At 53.3% G+C, this 16,637-nt stretch overlaps 2 protein-coding genes across 2 annotated transcripts in view; both read left to right on the top strand.

Annotated features, from left to right (window-relative positions):
- LOC127466086 (maestro heat-like repeat-containing protein family member 6) overlaps nucleotides 1-16,550 on the top strand; it is a 38,724-nt gene extending 22,174 nt beyond the window's left edge. Inside the window, exons 12-18 of the mRNA XM_051776690.1 lie at nucleotides 14,102-14,239; nucleotides 14,456-14,632; nucleotides 14,761-14,916; nucleotides 15,075-15,176; nucleotides 15,426-15,528; nucleotides 15,797-15,853; nucleotides 16,162-16,550. Of these exons, the coding sequence (XP_051632650.1) occupies nucleotides 14,102-14,239; nucleotides 14,456-14,632; nucleotides 14,761-14,916; nucleotides 15,075-15,176; nucleotides 15,426-15,528; nucleotides 15,797-15,853; nucleotides 16,162-16,361 (933 nt within the window). The 3' untranslated portion in view covers nucleotides 16,362-16,550. The remainder of the gene's footprint in view (nucleotides 1-14,101; nucleotides 14,240-14,455; nucleotides 14,633-14,760; nucleotides 14,917-15,074; nucleotides 15,177-15,425; nucleotides 15,529-15,796; nucleotides 15,854-16,161) is intronic.
- Nucleotides 1-16,637, top strand: part of LOC127466211 (uncharacterized) — a 34,605-nt gene that overhangs the window by 4,299 nt on the left and 13,669 nt on the right. The window contains exon 3 of the mRNA XM_051776823.1: nucleotides 11,565-11,629. The gene's annotated coding sequence lies outside the window, so the exon portion shown is untranslated. The remainder of the gene's footprint in view (nucleotides 1-11,564; nucleotides 11,630-16,637) is intronic.

Here is a 16,637-nt window from a genome sequence, read left to right on the forward strand (position 1 = left end):
GCCCCTGCGCGAGGCAGCCATCAGGTTCACAGGTGAGCCACAAGGTCCCTCCCCGCCCCACCGCAGCTCGGCCCCAGCCCCGGCTGCTGCAGCGGCAGCAGGATCCGGCCCAGGGATGTGCTGTGGAGCCCCAAGTACCCCGGCGGCTGCCGCCGCCCTGTGCCAGCCCAGCCCTGGGGCGTCCCGAGGCCGGAAGGCCCCGGGCTCAGCCCTGCCAGGGCAGGAGGGCGTGTGGCCGGGCCGGCAGCGCCGCTGGGGGGGAGCTGTGCTGCTGGGCCGTGACAGCACCTGTCTTCCCAGGGATGGCCGGGAGGTATATGCAGGGACAGCCTGAAGAGCTGCAGGACATCATGGACAGTGAGTGAGGGCAGCGTGGTCTCAGCGGGGGCTAGTGGAGGAGCACAGAGCCTGGGCAGGGAGCTGCAATCCTGTCCCAGCTGCGGAGGGCTCTGCTCCCTGCACGCATGAGGAACGACTTGGGCAGAGCAGGGAGAGATTTCAGGGGCACGGGGGGGATTGGTGGCCGGCGCCTTCCATCTGATCCTGTTGGGCCCTGCTCCCTTTTGGCCATGGCAAGAACTGGGTGAGATGGCCCTGGCTGGAGTGGCTTCTTGGGTGGCCACAGATCCAGGCTCTGACCTTGGCTCTGTTGCTCCCTGTTGCAGCCCTTGAGGGTATGAGGAACGACACCAGCCCCACCGTCTCGAGCCTGGCACGTCAGAGCTGCCGTGTCATCGAAGCTGTCCATAGAGCTCCATCCTGCAGACGGCCGCAGCTGCGAGACTGGCTCTGCAGGGCCTGCAAGACCCGGCCTGCTCTGTGGGGCAGTTTCTGCCTGTGCTGCCAGAGCTCTGTGGAGGGTTGACGTGGGAAGCTGTGTCTGCTGGGGCCACGTGAGCCTGCGAGGAAGACCCCTGCTCTGCAAGCACTTTCCTCGACCCCAGCATGGGACTATAAAATTCCTCTTGTCACGTACAGAGGCTCAGGAGTCTTATTTGGTGCTCACTTTCCACAGGGGATTGGGGAAGAGGGGAAAAAGGGTCCTTGGGCTTAGCAACACTTGCCCAGGTTTGCGGTGAGAAGAGAAAGAACCCTAAGTGCCCTTGGCCTTTGGTGGTGCTCTGCTGAAGCCTCCAAGCTTGCAGCAGAGCAGATGGGCAAAGCCTGGAGCTATGGGGATCCCTGAGAAAAAGGTCCTTGGAGATGGCCAGAAGCCCTGTGACAGGCAGGAAGTGCTGTCTGTGTCCCGCCCGTGTGTTGGCCGGCTGCTGTGGCGCTTGCCTGGGGCGTCTGCCATGCCTGCTGCAGAAGGCCTGGAGGCCTGGTCAGGAGGGTGGGGACAGCGCTAAGGGGACCAGGCTGGCCTGGCTGGGGACAAGGAGGGCAAGGGGGCCCTGCCGGGGCACGCCCGCTGGGTGCTGCCGGCCAGGGGCAGGGGCAGAGGCAGGGCTGTGGGCCAGCCCGGACCCCCGCGGCTGCCCAGGCCAAGGGTCTGTGGCCCAGAACCCGCTGAGCCAGAGCTCTGGGCCCGCAGAGCTGCTGCCAGCACGGGGAGGGCATGGGGCTCCTGGGGCAGGGCTGCACAGTGGCTGCTGCCCAAGCCACAGACAACAGCAGCAGGCTGTGCACAGGAGCAGCAGCACCCACAACGCCTGGGCCTCCTCAGGGAGTCGTCCCCTGGGGGCACAGCTCTTTGGGCAGGAGACGGGCACCAGCCCTGCCAGGACTCGGGGCAGTGGCAGGTGGCTGTGAGCAGCTGTTGAACTGCGGGGACAGTCCTGCCTTCCCTCCCCCCTCCCCAGGTTGCCACGGGTTTCTCCCCCCACCTGAGGTATTGGAACTTTGTTTCTTCTGAAATGTTCCAGACTTTCTGTCCTGGGGATAACAACTGTTGTTCCTTTTTATTAAGCCCGGTGCTCAAACTGCCAGTTCGAGTCCCAAAATTCCAAGATTCCTCCCAGACCAAAGGTGCCACACCAGAAAGGTCTTGCTGCCCATGGAGTGCCCAGGCTGGCCTACCAAGTGCACCAGAAAGCCAAAGGTTCCAGGCTTTCTTTCCTGGGTATAGGGGCTGTTGTTGGCTTTTTTCAGCCCTGCGCTGCAACTGCCAGTCCCAAAATTCCTGACGGACCAAGATTCTTCCCAGAGAAAAGGTGCCAGGACAGAAAGCTCTTGCTGCCCGTGGAGTACTCAGGCTGACCCACCAAGTGCACCAGAAAGTGAAAGGTTCCAGGCTTACTTTCCTGGGGGAAAGGCCACTTGGTTCCCTTTTTTTTTAGCCCTGCGCTGAAATTGCCATACCTACTCTGAAAATTGAATACGGATGAAGATTCCTCCAAGACCATGGGTGCCAGGACATAGAGCTCTTGCTTCCTATCGAATGCCCATGCTGGCCCACCAGCTGTACCAGAAAGCCAAACCTTACAGCCTTTCTTTCCTGGGGAAAGAGCTGTTGTTTTGTTTTTTTCAACCCTGTCCTCTATTTGTGAATCCAACTCTTAAAATTGTATACGAACAAAGATTTCTCCCAGATAAAAGATGCCAGGACAGAAAGCTCTTGCTGCCCATGGAGTGTCCAGGCTGAGCCACCAAGTGCACCAGAAAGCCAAAGGTTCCAGGCTTTCTTTTCTGGGGAGAAGGGCTGTGGTTTGCTTTTTTAGGCCTACGCTGCAAGTGCCAGTCCCACTGCCAATATTCTAGACAGATGAAGATTCCTCCCAGACCAAAGGTGCCACACCAGAATTCTCCTGCTGCCCATGGAGTTCCCGGGCTGGCCCGCCAAGTGCACCAGAAAGCCAGAGGTTCCAGGCTTTCTGTCCTGCCAATAAGCGCCTTTTTTTTTTTTTTTTGTTTTTGAGCCCTGCAATGAAACTACCAGTTTGAGTCCCAGAAGTCCACAGAGATGAAGACTCCTCCCAGAGCAAAAGTCCCACCAAAAAAGCTCTTGCTGCCCATGGAGTGCCCAGGCTGAGCCACCAAGTGCACCAGAAAGGCAAAGGTTCCAGGCTTTCTTTCCGGGGAGAAGGGTTGTGGTTTGCTTTTTTAGGCCTATGCTGCAACTACCAGTCCCACTCCCAATATTCTGCATAGACCAAGATTCCTCCCAGACCAAAGGTGCCACACCAGAATTCTCCTGCTGCCCATGGAGTGACCACGCTGAGCCACCAAGTGCACCAGAAAGCCAAAGATTCCAGGCTTTCTTTCTTTGGGAGAAGGGTTGTTTTTTTCTTTTTTAGGCCTACACTGCAACTGCCAGTCCCACGCTGAAAATTCCAGATGGACCAATATTTCTCCCAGGGTAAAAGTGCCAGGAGAGAAAGCTCTTACTGCCCATGGAGTGCTCAGGTTGGCCTACCAAGTGCACCAGGAAGCCCAAGGATCCAGGCTTTCTTTCCTGCCTCTGTAGGCAGAAGGTTTGCCTTATCTATAGTCTGTAGTGCTTCTCAAATCACATAGTCTAGATGTTGGAATTGAAAAAAAATAGGCTATGCACAGGACCCTTTCTCTCACGATTAAGGGTTACTTTGCAAGGTATCAACATTTCAAGTGACAGAAGAAAACTGTTTTGACACCTCTGAAGAAGAATTTTTACACAACAGAGGGAAAGAAAGACTACAACAACAGTCGCCCTGTACAAGATGGGGCTTACTTTGACTTGCCCTGGTGTTATTGCTTTCACCTGAGTTCCCTGGCTTTCCATGAGTTCTAATTAGTTCACCTGACATTACTGTCAACACAGCAATCAGCACAGCCTGTGATCCCAACCGTGCCACGGGGACAAGCTTCTTACAAACACAGCCAGGTGACACCATTCTGCACAGTGCATTACAGCACTGAACTGTCTGATGAATACTGGTGTTAATTCTGCGAGTACTCTGATGATTGGATTTCATACATTTCTTAGAACTCTAATAACATCTCATTATTTTAATAGTTGCAGTCAGTTTGGCTTCACTGCATAGGTCGTGTTGGGTTAACAGCAGGTCTGTCAGAAGGAAGACAGGACTATAGAGGCAGATACTGTGAGCTTTCTGTGGAGTCACGGTGAGCTTGCTGGAGCTTAGCCACTATGAGTCTACAAATGCTGAATCATCGTGAGATTGCTGTAGAGCAGCCAATCGTGATGTATGTTTATGAAAAAGCACCAGTTGTGGTGTAACATGGATGTTATGCCAAGGGTTATAAATGGGGTGACTTGTTCCAATAAAGGATCTATCCCTCTCCTGTCCTGCTTGTGGAAGAAGACTGTTTCTGCGTCACTTTGGCCATCTCAACATACCAGCGACAAGGTGGTATTCCCACAACGTGTTGTGGTTGTTTATAGTGTTCAAAGCACATTCTGTCATTATTCCCTGCCGCAGGCCAGGTCTGCTTAGAAGCAGTTTGGTGGAGAAGTGTTGCAGAGGTAGTTAAATACCATTCAGTTGAATGAATTTCATCCAGTTCTTGAACTATATGTTTAAAGGCTCTTTAGCACTTCATTTTTAACACTGTCCCTAGGCTTGATTATTTCTCCTGTACATGCAGGATGATCTCCAAAATATTGGAGATGACATGAGGGAAACAATTTTCTTGCTCCCTCTCTTCTCTGTTTCCACCCCCATCCTCTTGTCTGCAAAAAAGATAGCATTCATGGTTCTTTGAATCTGAACAAGGGCTTTACTTTCCATATTCACAATTAGTAATATTTTCAGTTTGCCAGGAAGCTGTGGTTTACCTCAGCAAGAAGAGTTTGGGTAAGGCACTGAGGTATGTCAGTGAGAAGAGCTGAAGGGTTTGGCTTTCCTCAGCAGAGTCCAGAAGACTTTGCAGAGAGCAGAACGTTTTGAGCAGGAGGAACTGAGATGGAACTCCTGTGTTTAGGCAGGAAACAGAGTTATTCACAAAAGCATTTGGGTGACAGTTAGTACATAATTAATATAAAGAGTATACAAGTTGATTCACTGGGCAAAAAGGTCTGAAGAAGTAGATGAGAAATCCTATGAATACTCTGGGTGAAGGGGTAGCATGGAACAGGCAGCCCTTGAGGGAAGAGCAGGATGTGTAGAGCGAAAAATTGAGCAAAATCTTTACTGGAAAGTGGAAAAAAGATCAAAGTTAATGTGCAAGGGGACTAGTCTAAGCTGGTACTTGAGAGCCACCTAATGAATCCCTGAATGGTGCTAGAAGCAGTGAAGTTCTCTATGTTTGCCTCCAGCATTTTGAGCTGGAGCATAACAGTTATTTTGTTTCCATGAGATAGAATGGAACAGTTTGCTACTGTTCCACTAAACTCAAGCAGCACCCCCATTATTCCAAATCTAAAAAATCTATGTCGCTTCATGCTAATGAAATGCACCTCAATGATAATACTTTTGTAGAAATACTACTATGGAAATAAAGGTAAAAGAATGCTGAGGTGGGACCCAGACTGGTACTAAAATGTAATGGTTATTGGCAAAAAAATACCAGTAATGCCACATAGAAAAGGCCCAGGATAAAACAGATTTTTACTGTATTTATCCTCTCCCATATGTGCAGAGCTCACCATCGCAACAGTTTGATTAGAGCATAATTAGAGTATGTTTGCATCTTTCTTCATTTGCCAAGCATTTCCTAATGACGTGACACTGACACTGAGCTGACTGCCCTTGCTGTGTTTGCTAGTTTTAATTTCACTTGAATGCTCTCTTTCCTGCTCCTTCTCAGCATGTTTGAATATTGCTGCTTTTCCTCTGAGTATGTAGTCTCCCTGAAGAGAATGCTTGTGCCATCCATGCATTTCACTTTGGCAAACACGAGTTAATGTTATCATCTAATTACTTGGTATGTGCGATAGAAACAAAGCCATCTAATGTTATGATGAATGAAATCTACAAGAGGGAAGAGACAGAACTCCCTGTTTTCATATTACGTTTTGAAACAGTAATGAAAATGATACTCCAAAAACTACCCGATTGGCAGTTTTAAGGACTAGAACTCCTCTGTCAAGGAAGACGATGGAGTGGGAGAACCACCCTGTTTTCACAGTACTCCTCATTCTTGCCCAATTCACTTTATAGGAGCTATTGACAACCTTTTAGTTGTTACTGGTCTCCTTTCTATTTAGACTGGCTCTATGAAGGATAGGATTACAGCCGTTACAGAATTATCCAGTAAGTCATCTCCCCAGAAATTATTTTCATAGCGTGAGTTTTTGGGATACACAGTTCCTTCATTAATGTAATCCTCAATTTTTTACCCTTCAGTATTACTTGACCTAATTAGGTAATGCTCAGGTTGAAGGAGGTCACTTTCTAAGAGTTTATCCCATAAGCTGGCTAGTCTTTTTTGTTTCTTACTGAAATAAGCCCCAGAGAAGGCTCTTGACTCTGCAGTCTCTGATACATGGTCAATCTGTATGTTTAGATGGCCTGTAGAAGGTCAAACGAGTGAATATCAGGGTTATTCTAGATTAGATAGTGTTACACACCTCATATGAATAGCCAGGCTGTATACACAGTAGAGAAACTCTCTCAGACTGCCCTCTGTGAGAATGAAAGCCTCATTGAAAGGACTAAAATAGATTTATGTGTCTTGTTTCTTGAGATGTCTAGTAAGTCAGGGTGAGTGCACGGTGAGTGCAATAAAAGTGATCTTATTTATTGTCCAGTTTAGCCCGTACCAAGTTAGTAATCTCCTGTACTCTGCTCTCCAGCAACTGGTAATTTTCACATGTTTCTTGGTTCTGTCTAAGACCCTTTGAAATAATGTGGAACTGAGAGCAGTTGATGGTTATAGAGCTTGGGAACATTTGCAGGAAAAGATTTTTGTGCATCAGTATGCTAGTGAAAAAAGTATCTTCTGTAGAGTTTGAAAGACCGAATGACAGTCTGTTAGAGTACACCTTTGGAATAACTTTTTAAATGCCACAATGCTGATATCACTTGAAATGCTTAAATAATTTTCTGACAGTAGCAGAGAAGTGTACAATAATGAGTACAAATCAATATGGCTTTGGGTTTATTTGGTGGAAAAAAACCTGTGTGGAAACCTCGTTTTGGAAAGCGATTATGAGTTACTAATCGGTATTCAAAGTGAAGAAAATAATTTGGAACTGGGACAAAGGAGTAGTTCAACTTTGTGCAAAATTGCTTATCTATCTGGTGTCAACCCAAATTCTGCCTAAACTGCGGTACATTATCTTGTCTCTGAATTTACAGGAGATACTGTGACTGTTGATAAAAATCTGCTTTTTATCAAGGGATTTATATTAGTATTTAGGAGGCAAACATTCTGGCTTTAATAGTACTGCATGTTAACAAATACTTGTTATACTTATCTATACACCACTTGAACTAGAAGCTGAAGTAAACCTGCATTTCTTCTGCATGAAAACAGTAGTAGCCATCTCACTTTCCTCCAGGTATTAGAAGATAAGAATCATTTTTTAAGCCCCCCTCCAATGACCATGATTCATGATCAATGGAAAGGTCCTCTTTAGTTTGGAATGGAAAACTACTATTGTTTACTTTAAAACAAAAGCCAAGAAAATGACTTATTATTTTCTCTTTCAAGATGACAGATAATTCAGTGAGTAAATAATTATTGTGGTACTCAAGATGACATCATAGATTTATGAACTGAGATCATGATGATTTTGTGTAGGATAAGACATACACTCTCTCCATTTTGGTTTCCTTCTGGCACAAGGAAGACAATGTAAATGTTCTATTTTTTTGCTGTATTGTTAGGATAAGTAAATTGAATATTCTGTTAAGTAAATCATCACCATCACTCTAAAGTGATAATAATAACACTATTATAACTGTTATGTCTGCATAAAATTTATAGGGGGTATGATGAATTCAGGTACTGTGGCTACCTTGAGAGAGAGACTTTTCCTAATTTTCCATGAAATCATCTTGTAATTTGTCAGGGCCTGTTCCTACTCCTTGTCCAATAAGCAGCATAAAGACTTTATGCTCATCTGTTCCCGAGCTTGAAAAACTCAGTTGGTTGTGTATTGGTTGAAATACTTTCAATAAATACAAAATACTTTATTGTGTATTAAATCTCATCCAGCTTATATACATCTAGAAGGGGGGACAGTTACATGGAACAAAAAGTGGGTAGACAAAAAAAAGACCCAATGAGTCATCAAAAGCATTGCATGAGAGTCAGGCTCCATAAGAAAGGAAATATATCTATGTATGAATTGTCTGTGTTTGTTAGAGCTTGCACCTGTGTTCTGTAACAGAACTAAAGTTGGGGGCAGCAGGGAAGAGAAGTAGAGTATGTTATTAGGTAAAGGTTTGTGGAAGTAAGCTTAAGAAACAGATTAATTCCTAAGTTGTTCTGTTAAGGCTAACTTTGGAGTTTTCAGTAGTTTCTTCACTGACTAAAGTTCACCTTAATATTATCCGTTCAACTCCTTCCAGGGTCAATATTTTCATGGGCTTCTTGACAGTATCAGCAATCATTGATCCTGGTGCAACAACTGAGGAACAATAGATTTTGTAGTGTCTTCCATTGACATCATAACCACCTACTCTCTCTCTTTGTTGGTAAGGACTAATTAAAAGCCACAAAACACTGACTCAAAGCCGAGTGTTTCATTGTTTTAAAGTGATTTTCCTTCAAGAAAGTACTACCAGACTATGTCTCTATCTGGAGATTAATGCATGAATAAAAAGAAAATAAAAAAGAACAGATGAAAAAGTCAAGAATTTTTGTTTCTTGCTACTGCTTTGCTCCCCAACTTGCACCATGTATAGGCAGGTCAAGCACTGCTCTATTAAAGAACAGCAAGTTCTCTTCAACAGAGCTTGCAATTTCTGGGACTCCTCTACTTAGAATTGAACAGTTTTGACAAGAAGACAAAAAATATAACCAAAGGAAGGGCAGGAAACAAACAAAATAAAAGTATGTCCTACACAGCGAAACTCTGGTACAAAAATAATATTTACTGTAATTATAAATAATAAATAAGTCCTTGTTTGTAAATTTGCTATTGATAATGAATAAAAGAAAACATAAAAATTTCAGAGTGTTATTCTTATGGAATAGATAGTAAAAGCTAATTGTGACCACTGGTTGTGAACTGATTGAAGTGATCCTCTACTCCCTACTGAGTAGGAATGGCCAGTCAGAATAAAAAATGATAGACAGTTTTTAAATCGATGCCAGGAAAAAAGTCGAATTTACCAAACATTTGTTGCCATGCCAGGTGTATTTCAACAAGACATGCATGATATTGTTACATGAGAAAAAACCAACTAAACACAACCTTTCTTCCTTTTCAAAGACTTTCTTCTCAAGTATCCATAGTTTTACAGAACCCAATCCAAAGAGAGATCCCCAAAGATTTCATATTATTCATTGTTATGCAAAAACATGACAAGCAATATGATTTGTCTTTGAGAAACTGTTTCAGACTATGACAGGAAAAAGCAGTGACTACTGAGGCAGTCACTTGAAAGCCACAAAGCCAACAAAAGGTAAGGGTTTGTTGGTTTCTTGCTTTCATCTTTTATGCCTCAATTACTAAACCTGTTCTCCCCCTGACCCCTCATTACATAAGAGCAATAAATTCCCCTATCTGGCTGTAACACACACAGTACTACATCAAACCCTATGGATTCCATATGGATTTTCCTTGGTCTGCTTCAGCACTATCCCTTGGGCAGGGTGTCACAGGGCCCTTTGTGACACGTGCTGACATAGTAGTGGTGGTGAGGTGGCCACGCCTCAGTGCTCCTCGGAGCGTGCGACGGGACGGACGGGAGAGAGCGGTGTTGTGCGGAGCCCCCGCGCAGCCAACTCCTTCCCTGCGGATCCGGAGCGTTTTGGAGGCGTTTCTGTGCTGCAAGTGCCCTCAAGGCCAGACCGTGGGACTTGGTGACACGGAGCTTTTGCGAGGTGTCTCCAAGCCCCGCGGCAGGTGCCCTTGAGGCCGCACTGCAGGACTTGCTTACCCGTAGCGTTTTGTAGGCTTTTATCTCTTTCAGGTGCCCTCGAGGCCAGACCGCGGGAGTTGGTGACCCGGAGCTTTGGCGAGGAGTCTCCAGTTCCTGCGGCAGGTGCCCTCGAGGCCATTCTCTGGGGCTCGGTGCCCCGGAGCTTTTCCCTGGCGTCTCCAATCCCTGCAGCAGGTGCCCTTGAGGCCCGACTGTAGGATGGCAGGGAGACGCTTCAGCCTGGGCAGGTGTCTCGGGAGGAAGAAGAAGGACGGCCCTGGGACTGGCCCAGCACAGCAGCCTGAGGAGGCGGAGCGGTCCCAGCCCCTGCAGGAGGGTGAGTGGCAGAGCTGGACCCCTGGGCTGGTGGTTGCATCCGGCTGGGCCTCTTGCCATCCCATCCCCAGTGGACATGGCCAGGAAAAGGGAGGGGAGAGGAGGGCCCGAGGCTTATCCCCGGCAGTTCCCGGTAGCCCCCGGCATCCCGGGCCCGGGCCCGCCTGTGGAGCGCGGGGTTGGGCTGTGTTCTCCGACCTGTCCCGCCGCCCCTCAGCTCTGACCGCGCTTGCTCTTTGCCAGATCCAGGTTGGACCCAGACACAAGAGCAGGACCGCGCCCGTGGCCGCTTCCGCAGGGCAGCCCAGGTACCTGCAGCCGTCACCTCCTGGGCTGGGCCTGCTGTCAGGTCTGCTCAGCCTGGTACCTCTGTGGAAGCTCTCCAGAGCACATCCCTCTCTTCCCTGCCCTTTGTTTTCCTGTAGGCCTTTCTGAAATTTGTGGGCATTCGGCGTAGAAGGACCAAGATCACACCAACCGAGGTCATGGCACAGCCTGACCCCACGCCGAGTGAGCTCACGGCCGAGACTGATGGCGCAACCACCCAGGGCATGGCAGGCACTGACATCACACCCGTTCAGCGCCTGCCCAATGCTCCTAGTCTGGACATTCCCGGGGAGAGAGTTGTCTCTGTGGAAGTAAGCAGCCTGTGGGTAGGGATTGTGTGGCCCCTCTAGTCAGGTCTGCTGGACCCCCTCTGCCTTTGAGGCCAGCACGGTGTGGTGGGAAGGGAAGCCCTTCTCGGGGGAAAGTGGGAAAATCGCTCCCTCTGGCAGCTCTCCAACTCCCCCATGGCCCCTCCAGGCCAACCTGTGGGACTTGATGAGCCGGAGCGTTCCCAAACCTCCTGTATTGCAGGTGCCTTCAAGGCACTTGTGCAGGACTTGATGACCCAGAGCTTTTGCGTACCATCTGTCCTGCAGGAAGCCGTGAAGCCAGACAGAGACATGGAGCAGAGCCCCCCCAGGGTGCCCAAGCTGGCCTGGCTGAAGGAGGGGGAGGAGGAAGGCCCTGGAGCTGCCCTGTCACAGCAGCCTGAGGAGGCGGAGCGGTCCCAGCCCCTGCAGGAGGGTGAGTGGCAGAACTGGGCCCCAGGGCTGATGGCTGAAGCCAGATGGGCCTCTTGCCATCCCATTCCCTGTGGACATGGTCAAGGAAAGGGAGGGGGGAGGAGGGCCCGGGGCTGATCCCCCGGCAGTTCCATGCACTGGGCATCCCGGGGCCGACCCCGCCTGTGGAGCGCGGGGCTGGGCCGTGTTCTCCGGCCTGTCCTGCAGCCCCTCAGCTCTGACCGCGCTCGCTCTTTGCCAGATCCAGGCCGGGCCCGGACACAAGAGCAGGACCGCGCCCGTGGCCGCTTCCGCAGGGCAGCACAGGTACCTGCAGCCGTCGCCTCCTGGGCTGGGCCTGCTGTCAGGCCTGCTCAGCCTGGCACCTCTGTGGAAGCTCTCGAGGGCACATCCCTCTCTTCCTGCCTTTCTCCTGCAGATGGTTTGTGAATTCACCAGGTGCATTTGGAGGGAAGAGACCATTGCCATGGGCGCCGGGGGCATGGCAAACTCTGACCTCTCCAGTGCCGAAACCAGTGCTGCCCTGCTGGATTTGCTTGTGGAGAATGGTGTCTCCAATGCCAAGAAAGTAAGCAGCCTGTGGCCAGGGCTCCAGCCCTGCAGGGATTGGGTGGCCCCTCACGATGGCTCCGCTGGGCCCCCTCAGCCTTTGAGGCCGGCGGAGAGTGGTGGGAAGGGAAGCACCTGTCGGTGGAAGCTGGACAAGTTGCTGGCTCTGGCAGCTCTCCAACTCTCCCCCGTGCCCCCTTCCAGGTGCCCGCCTTGGTCAGGTACATCCACCGGTGGCTCACGGCCAACGCGTCTGCTGAGCACAGACTAGACAAGGCTGTGCTGGCTCTGGTCGAGGCACACCCCATGGATGTGGCGGTGACTGTGCTGCGCTCTGCCCCATCCTGTGACAGGTATGGGCCCCCCTGCCTCCAGGGCTCACCAGCCCATTCCCCTGTAGAGCCTGTCCCAGGTGTCTGTCAGGTCGAGAGTTCCAGGAGCCTCTGGCTCTTCTGTTTCCCAACCCTGGCATGCCAGCCGCGCATCCTGCTCCCATATGCCCTCCTTGCTCCTCACGGTGCTGCGGCTCTTTCACCTGGGAGCGGGAAGTGCCCAGGCCGTGGCACTGTGGCTGAGAGCCCACTGACACAGAGCTTTGACCCCGCAGAGCTGCGGTGACCATGTGGAGGACAATCATCTCCTCAAGAAGTACTGCCGAGCCGGTGCTGCAGATACTTGCCCTTGTCCTGGGAAGCTGGCCAGCCTGCAGCATGTGCACCTCGGATGGGGATGAAACAGAAGTCTTTGCCCTGGCTGTGAGTTTCTGGAACCGGCCTTTGCTCACCCTCACGTCTCCTCCCCGGCAGCTCTTCCTCCTCCCCCAGCACTGCATCTCCCTGCCTTAGGCACTGGGCTGCAAAGCTGGCTTAGGGGCAGGTTCAGGGGCAGCAGACCGGGTGCTCCTCCTGCGTCTCCCCTGGCCTCTCCCTGCCGCGCTCGGGCCCTGCCACATGGATGTCTGGGCACTGAGCGCTGTCTCCGCCTGGTTTACTTTTTGCAGGCAACCTTGGCACTCTGGAAGATCCTCCATCTGCTCTGCTGCACGCGTGCAGTGAGGGGGTGTTTCCCCAACCTCTTTGTGCATCTGCTGTTCCAAGTGTTCTTCAGCACAGTGCAGATGCTGGAGGAGGTTGACACCTTCTGGAGGGAATGCCAGAAGCAACACAGCCTTCCCACCAACCCCAACAGGTGCTCCGTCCCAGTCCTCCTGTCCCTGCCACGCCTTTGGGGCTGGCCAGGGCTCCCAGCATGACCTGGCCTTTGCTCTGCACACAGGTTTGCAGTGGTGACCATCAAAGCCCTGCTGCACCGTCTGCGCTGTGAGAGCGTGTTGGTGGCCATGGAACGCAAGCGTGGCTGGGACACGCTGCTCAGCGCTGACACCCACCACTACGCGGTGGGTCTGCTGGCCAGGTGAGACCCCCTTGTCCCCGCTGCCCCTGTCATTTCTGCCCTCTGCACGGGGCACCCCTACAGTACCCGTGGTCGTGGGCCAGAGGGCCTTGTCCCCGAGGGATGGCCGAGCAGAGTGGAAAAGGCTGGGAGAGGCGGGTGCACAGGAGGAGCCGCCTGCCAGAGTGCCCTCGTCCCCTGCCAGGGTGCTGGGGAAAGACCAGGCCTCTGGGAGTGAGTGGCGGGAGAGGCTTGCCCCGCCAGCTCGGGCATGACAGTGCCTTTTTCCCCCTGCCAGGGAGATGTGTTCTGCCTGCACAGTCTGGTGTTGCAGCATCGTATGCTGCCTCCTGGAGCTGCTCAGTGAAGAGATGTGTCCCTGGGAGCTCCCTGCCATGGCGTTCCTTGTGGAGGTGAGCCTGATGGCGAGCACTGCCTGGCCGAGCTGCCTCCACCTCTCTGGCCTTCTGCAGCCGCATCTGCGGGGGAAGCCCAGTGAACGGAGCTGCGGCAGAGGGGTGGTTCCACTGTGTGCCCTTGGCCCCTTGCTGCTGGGGTGACACTTGTGCCCAGCTGTGTTTTGGGTCCCTCTGCTGCCAGCAATCTCACTTCCCTCGTGGCTCCTCAAGGCCAAGGAATCCGAGGGCTGGGTGGCGCAGAGGAGTGGGCAAGTGGCCTGCGCAGAGCAGGGAGCCCAGGGGCTCTGCAGAGCCACTGCTGCTTTTGGGCAGGGCTGCCTGGGACGGTGCCTCATCCTGTGCTGCTGCCTGGGCCCAGCCCTGTGCGGGTGCGGGCTGCTGCCGGCCGGGCAGCCCGTCACCACTCCGTGCCTTTCAGGCCCTGGTCTACCTGGAGGTGACCGACTGCGGCGAAAGCATCCTGCCGATCCTTTCAAGGCACCTGTGGAGCGAGTGCCCAGAGATGCGTCGCCAGGTGCTGAGAGGCCTCGTGGTGCTCAGCCAGGATGCTGTGACGGTGAGGAAGGGGCAGTTGGCTGAAGCCGTGCTGGAATCCTGGAGCTGGGAGCACAGCCACTGCCAGCTCTGCTGCCTCCCCGCTCAGCTGCCCGAGTGCCTCAGGACAGACCTTTGGCCTCTGGGCCCTGCAGCAGCCCGTGGGGCTGCCCCACCAGAGCGGGGTTGGCGCCGCAGCCGTTCAGGGCTTCACAGCACAGCCTTGTGTTCCTCACAGGCCAAAAGAATGCGCAGCCTGACCCAAAGCCTGGTTCAGCTCCTGTGGGACGCAGATGTAGAGCTGGTCAGGATGTCTGTCGCTATCCTCGGCTTTCTGTTCTCGGACAAAGACATCCGACTCTCCAGCCCCACCGCCCTGCAGTTGGCTGAGGCACTCCAGCCGCTCTTCGACAACGTAAGGCTCTGTGCCCCACAGCCACAGGCAATGGGTGCTGGCAGGAAACTTTGTGCCTTGTGGATTTTCAGGCCTGTGCCCAGGTGGGCCTGGAGAATTCAGTGCTGAGGTCTTTCCATTTCCACCAGGCTGACAGCAGTGTGCAGCTGTCCTCCATCCTCCTCTTCCGTGGGGTGATGCTGATGGTAGAGAAAGAGGGAAAAAAGCCCCTGAAGCCACACGTACACCAGAGCCTGCTTCCACTCTTCTTCCACTGCCATGATGAGAACCAGAGAGTGGCAGAGGTGAGCACTTGTGGGCTCTGGTGTCCCCATGGGAGGGGGCTGGGCTGCCTCCTGCCCTGGCACCTTAGGGGCTCCAGCCTCCTCCTGGCCTTGCTCCAGGGACACGGGTCCTTTGCCCTGGGCCGTGGTGCCATCTCCCAGTGCTTGTTGCTCTGCAGGCCTCTGTGGAAGCGCTGCTTTGTGTGGCCGGCTTAGTGAAGAGGAGGGATCTCGAGAAGATCGTGAAGAAGAAGGAGCTGTGGAGGTTCAGCGAGTGCCTGGTAAGGACGGCCATGAAGCCCCAGCCCCAGGCTGGACCAGCCCCCAGCCCCCGATGCCCAGAGTGTGGGACTGGCCCTGTGCCCCTGCCCACTGCTGCAGCCGCCTGCGGGACAGCAGCCTGCGCCCCACACGCTGCTGCCTTCCCTGGGGGTGTGGGCAGGGGAGGCCAGTGCTGGGTGCAGGCAGCGCCCGACCAAGGGGCAGAGCCCCAGCCAACCCTTCCCTCCATGCCCTGCCGCTCTCTGCAGCTGGAAAAGGAGCGGAGCCGAGTGGCCAAGTACCTGCGCCAGGCCCTTCCATACCTGGAGAGCCCACAGGAGCCCCTGCGCGAGGCGGCCATCAGGTTCACAGGTGAGCCACAAGGTCCCTCCCCGCCCCACCGCAGCTCGGCCCCAGCCCCGGCTGCTGCAGCGGCAGCAGGATCCGGCCCAGGGATGTGCTGTGGAGCCCCAAGTACCCCGGCGGCTGCCGCCGCCCTGTGCCAGCCCAGCCCTGGGGCGTCCCGAGGTCGGAAGGCCCCGGGCTCAGCCCTGCCAGGGCAGGAGGGCGTGTGGCCGGGCCGGCAGCGCCGCTGGGGGGGAGCTGTGCTGCTGGGCCGTGACAGCACCTGTCTTCCCAGGGATGGCCGGGAGGTATATGCAGGGACAGCCTGAAGAGCTGCAGGACATCATGGACAGTGAGTGAGGGCAGCGTGGTCTCAGCGGGGGCTGGTGGAGGAGCACAGAGCCTGGGCAGGGAGCTGCAATCCTGTCCCGGCTGCGGAGGGCTCTGCTCCCTGCACGCATGAGGAACGGCTTGGGCAGAGCAGGGAGAGATTTCAGGGGCACGGGGGGGATTGGTGGCCAGCGCCTTCCGGCTGATCCTGTTGGGCCCTGTTCCCTTTTGGCCATGGCAAGAACTGGGTGAGATGGCCCTGGCTGGAGTGGCTTCTTGGGTGGCCCCAGATCCAGGCTCTGACCTTGGCTCTGTTGCTCCCTGTTGCAGCCCTTGAGGGTATGAGGAACGACACCAGCCCCACCGTCTCGAGCCTGGCACGTCAGAGCTGCCGTGTCATTGAAGCTGTCCATAGAGCTCCATCCTGCAGACGGCCGCAGCTGCGAGACTGGCTCTGCAGGGCCTGCAAGACCCGGCCTGCTCTGTGGGGCAGTTTCTGCCTGTGCTGCCAGAGCTCTGTGGAGGGTTGACGTGGGAAGCTGTGTCTGCTGGGGCCACGTGAGCCTGCGAGGAAGACCCCTGCTCTGCAAGCACTTTCCTCGACCCCAGCATGGGACTATAAAATTCCTCTTGTCACGTACAGAGGCTCAGGAGTCTTATTTGGTGCTCACTTTCCACAGGGGATTGGGGAAGAGGGGAAAAAGGGTCCTTGGGCTTAGCAACACTTGCCCAGGTTTGCGGTGAGAAGAGAAAGAACCCTAAGTGCCCTTGGCCTTTGGTGGTGCTCTGCTGAAGCCTCCAAGCTT

Source organism: Manacus candei, unplaced genomic scaffold, assembly GCF_025592945.1.
Source record: "Manacus candei isolate 608988 ecotype Guabito, Panama unplaced genomic scaffold, ASM2559294v1 h1tg000009l, whole genome shotgun sequence".
In the NCBI taxonomy this organism is placed as follows: Eukaryota; Metazoa; Chordata; class Aves; order Passeriformes; family Pipridae; genus Manacus; species Manacus candei.